Raw genomic sequence first — 4827 nt, forward strand, 5'->3', positions numbered from 1 at the left:
CTTCATTTTTCAAAAGTGTCATGATTTTGGTATCGCCTCTTTGTTTTGAGGCTTACCGAATGTATTTGGATGCTGCTTGATCAGCTAATTGTTACCTTTGTGGTTAATATTAGGTTGTTAAAACTGTAACATATGCCATGTTATTTCAAAAATATTCCTCAAATACCTCAATCTCCTTCGTCTTAATGATGAAACCTCTTTCTCTATTTTCAGTGCTTTGTTTTTTAAAAGTGTCGAGTATCAATCACTTGACATGTTTCTCGGATTGCTTGAAATTTATCATTCTTCTCAAATTCGGTGGTCAAGCTTTGGAGATTTTTCGGTCTCTTTTTCGATATTAAAACGGCTTGTAATGGCTTGGTTTATATCTTGTTTCATTATATTCTTTGTAATTTTAGCTAATAGTTAAATTTATAGTTTAGCCAAGTTGGTTCTTTTACATTGTAATGACTCATTTTTTGTGAAACCTAACTCTATTTTTTTTTTTTTTGAAATGGTTGCACACACAGAAAAAAAACTTAAAAATTATTATAGTTATGTGACAAAAATTTGGATACTAATGTAAGAGTCTCTAAATATGTGTGTATACATCTAATTTAAATTTAAAATTTTCTATTTTAATATTATTTATTTTAGTTTTTATTATTAACAAAAAAAATTTATATAACTTTTTTATCTTTAATAATTTTTAAAAATAATAATGGAATTTGAAAGAAAAATTAAATTTTCAATGTTGAGGTGGACCAATAAAAAATTTATATAGAATATTTTTATTCAGCAATAATTAGAATTTGTAAACTTTCTTAATTTCCTTATTGAACAATAATATTAGAATTTGTAAAGTTTCCTGATTTTGAATATTGATCTGGACCAATAAAATTACCTTTTAAAATTCTATGTGGACACCATCTAAAGAATCTCTTTCTCTATTTTGAGTGCTTTGTTTTTCAAATGTATCATGATATTAGTCTCTCCTCCTTGTTTTGAGGCCTACCGAATGTATTTAGATGATGTTTGGTCAGCTAATTGTTACTTTTGTGGTTAAAGTTATGTTGTTAAAATCCCATCAAATGTCATGTTATTTCAAATATCTTCTTTGGATACCTGAGTCTTATTCGTCTTAATGACATAACCTTTTTCTCTATTTTCAGTGCTTCGTTTTCAAAAGTGTCGAGTATCAATCACTTGACATGTTTTTCGGATTGTTTAGAATTTATCATTTTTCTCAAATTTGGTGGTCAAGCTTTGGAGATTTTATGGTCTCCTATTTATTATTATTTATTTTAGTTTTTTATTATTAATAAAAAAATTATGTATAATTTCTATATCTTTAATAATTTAAAAACAATAATAGAATTTGAAAACTTTTTAATTTTCAATGTCGAGGTGGACCAATAAAAAATTTATACATAATTTTTTTACTCAGCAATAATATTAGAATTTATACACTTTCTTAATTTCTTTATTCAGCAATAATATTAAAATTTTGTAAATTTTCCTTATTTTTAAATCCTATGTGGACACCTTTAGAGGCATTTAGCTTCAACTTTTCTTAGTATAAGACTAGATTTTGCATCCACGCTACGCGTAGGTATTTTATTGATAAAATTATATGCAATTAGTTATATTTATTAAGATACAAATTTTATATATTAGTGTTTTAATAATATATTAAAATATTATAGTGTTGATCTAATAATTTTTTGTACATTGTGATATTTTAACGGTTTTGTTTTGAATCTATATACAGTATATCATATTTCAAAAATATATTATTAGTCAAACACTTGTAAGTTACTGGGGCACTAGTTCTTCGTGATGATCTGAATGAGTGTGAGGATGTTACTGGGGCACTAGTTCTTCGCGATGATGATGGAGATGGAGATGACCATAATGCAGTAAGTGAGGATGACTGCGCTGTTCATGGTGATGAAGATGTTGATGAGATTCGTGATGATGCTGACGAGGGTGGTTATGAGGCCAGTAATGAATCTGCTGATGAAGGTGGTTATGATAAAGATGATGAACCTGAAGATAACGACGGTTTAGGTGTGCAAGAAGAAGTTTGCCAGGATTTAGCACTGCACTTTGGAGAGGCTGCAAGAGAGGAGGACATTCAGACTGATGGAGAGAGCGGGGATGATATCTGGAACGATGACACGATTCCAGATCCTCTGTCAACGGATGATGAAGAAAAAGCAGAGAATGAAGACGAGGATGAAGTGCCAGATGATCAAGAGAGGATAGATCCAGAAGAGCTGCTAGTGCTGGGTAAAACCTTTGGTTGTGCAGAAGAATTCAAGCTTGCAGTGCTTCAATATTCTCTGAAGACGAGATACGACGTGAAGCTATACAAGTCATCAGCTTTGAAGATCGGTGCCAAATGTTCTGACACTGAGTATGATTGCCAGTAGAGAGTCTACTGCTCATTTGAAAAGAGGAAACGAAAGATGCAGATAAAGGTATTTGTTAATAAACATGTCTGCGTTAGATCAGGTTACTCTAAAATGCTAAAGAGATCAACAATAGCTTGGTTGTTTGTGGAGAGACTGAGAGTGAATCCAAAAATCACAAAAAAAGAAATGGCTGCTGAAATTAAGAGAGAGTATAAGTTGATTGTCACAGAGGAACAATGTGGGAAGGCAAAGACAAAGTTGTTAAAGGAAAGAAAAGCAAGCCATGAAGCTCACTTTGCACGAATCTGGGACTATCAGGCTGAGATTCTGCAGTCCAATAAGGTATCTGTAATGGAAATAGAGACTACACCAGGGCCTACTATTGGAAGCAAACAACGGTTTTATCGTCTCTATATCTGCTTTAAAGCTCAACGAGATGCTTGGAAAAATAGTTGTAGACCGATTATAGGATTAGATGGTGCTTTTCTTAAGTGGGATATTAAGGGCCACCTTTTTGCTGCAGTTTGTCGGGATGCTGATAATCGAATAGTTCCAATAGCATGGGCGGTTGTTGAGATAGAGAACGATACCAATTGGGACTGGTTTGTTAGTCACCTAAGTGCATCATTGGATCTTGGTGATGGTGGCAAAGTTACAATCCTTTCAGACAAACAAAAGGTTGTAGTTTCTTGTTTTAAAAGTTTTGATGATTATGATTGTTGTGAAACTTATCTATGGTGTTGTTTCTGTTCAGGGTTTAGTGAAAGCTGTTAAGATCGTCCTTCAACAAGCCAAACACCGTATGTGTGCTCGACATGTTATAGATAATTGGAAGAAGGATGGCAATGATCTAGAGCTGAAGCGGCTATTTTGGAAGATAGCACGTAGTTACACAATGGGAGACTATGAAGAAAACACGCAAGCACTGAATAGATACAGTCCAGGTGCATGGGTCTCTCTGCAGAAGACTAATCCTCCAGGCTGGTCCAGAGCTTTTTTTAGGGTTGGATCGTGTTGTAACGATAACCTGAACAATCTTAGTGAGTCTTTCAACAGAACAATTTGTCTTGCAAGGAAAAAACCACTACTGGACCTGTTAGAAGATATTAGGAGACAGTGTATGGTGAGAAATGCGAAGAGGAAGATTATTACCAATAGAGCAAAGACCAGATTCACACCTAAAGCTCATGAGGAGATAGAAAAAATGTCAAAGGGAGGCATGGACTGCATCAGATATATGTCGACAGATACACTACATGAGGTATCACATGATAATGTTAGTTATCGTGTAGATTTTAGTGATCATACATGTGGCTGTAGGAAATGGCAGATGACTGGAATACCATGTATTCATGCGGCTTGTGTTATCACAGCAAAAAAACAAAAGGTTGATGATTATGTGTCTAAGTTTTACACAACAAAAATGTGGATAGAAACATATCAGACTGGTCTTGAGTCTGTACAAGGAATGAAGTTGTGGCCTAGGACTGGTAGACTTCCTGTTTTGCCACCACCATGGAGAAATCGTCCTCGTGGTAGACCTCCTAATTATGCAAGGCGTAAGGGAGTGAATGAAACCGCCTCCTCTTCCTCCAATAAGACGAAGTTATCACGTATGAAGAGAATCATAATGTGTTCTAACTGCAATGAAGAAGGCCACAATAAGGTCTCTTGTTCAAATCCGAGAGTGGAGAGTCAACCAAAAAGACCAAGAGGTCATCCAAGATTGAATCAGGTATTTGTTACTTATTTTTTCTTCAATTCGTGTGCTTTGATAATTGCAATTTGTGTGCTTTGGTTTAGGAATGTGCTTTGATAATTTACTACTTTATAGGAAGGAGCATCACAAGGGCAAGGGCTAGATTCACAAGAGCAAGGGCAAGGTTCACAAGGACAGTGGCAAGGACAGTGGCAAGGGCAAGGTTCACAAGGGCAGTGGCAAGGACAATGGCAAGGACAAAGTTCACATGAGCAAGGTGCACAAGAGCAAAGGCAGTGGCAAGGTTCTCAAGGACAGTGGCAAGGATCACAAGTGGAAGAGCAAGGTTCACAAGGTTCAGGTTGGCGACGCTGGTTTTTCTGATGAGAGATGGAGAAGGCTATTTTGTTTTAAGAGACTATGTTGGTTCATTTTGGATTATGTTTTAAGACTCTTGTTTTAAGAAACTATGTTAGTTCATTTTGGATTGTGTTTTAAACTTTTGTTTTAAGAAACTATGTTGCTGTTATGGTTTATGTGGCCGTTGTAATGGGATCACGTTTTAAGACAAATGAAACTATGCATTTCAGGTTATTGTTTGAAAATATGTGTTCTTTTCATAGTGTTTTAATCAAACTATGTAATTCTATTCCCAAAATTCAGGTAATGTTTCTACAAGAACAGCAATTCAAGTTTCATAAACAACAACAATTGATTTCATAAACAACAACA

At 34.6% G+C, this 4827-nt stretch overlaps 1 protein-coding gene across 1 annotated transcript; it reads left to right on the forward strand.

Annotated features, from left to right (window-relative positions):
• Window positions 1-2582: 2582 nt before the first annotated feature.
• On the forward strand, window positions 2583-4479 carry LOC112089707. Its single transcript, XM_024160458.1, has 3 exons — window positions 2583-3074; window positions 3151-4131; window positions 4231-4479. Exons 1-3 carry the CDS (start codon window positions 2583-2585, stop codon window positions 4477-4479), a joined length of 1722 nt encoding a protein of 573 aa, XP_024016226.1.
• The last annotated feature ends 348 nt before the right edge of the window (window positions 4480-4827 follow it).

Source organism: Eutrema salsugineum, unplaced genomic scaffold (assembly GCF_000478725.1).
Source record: "Eutrema salsugineum unplaced genomic scaffold, Eutsalg1_0 scaffold_11, whole genome shotgun sequence".
NCBI lineage: Eukaryota > Viridiplantae > Streptophyta > Magnoliopsida > Brassicales > Brassicaceae > Eutrema > Eutrema salsugineum.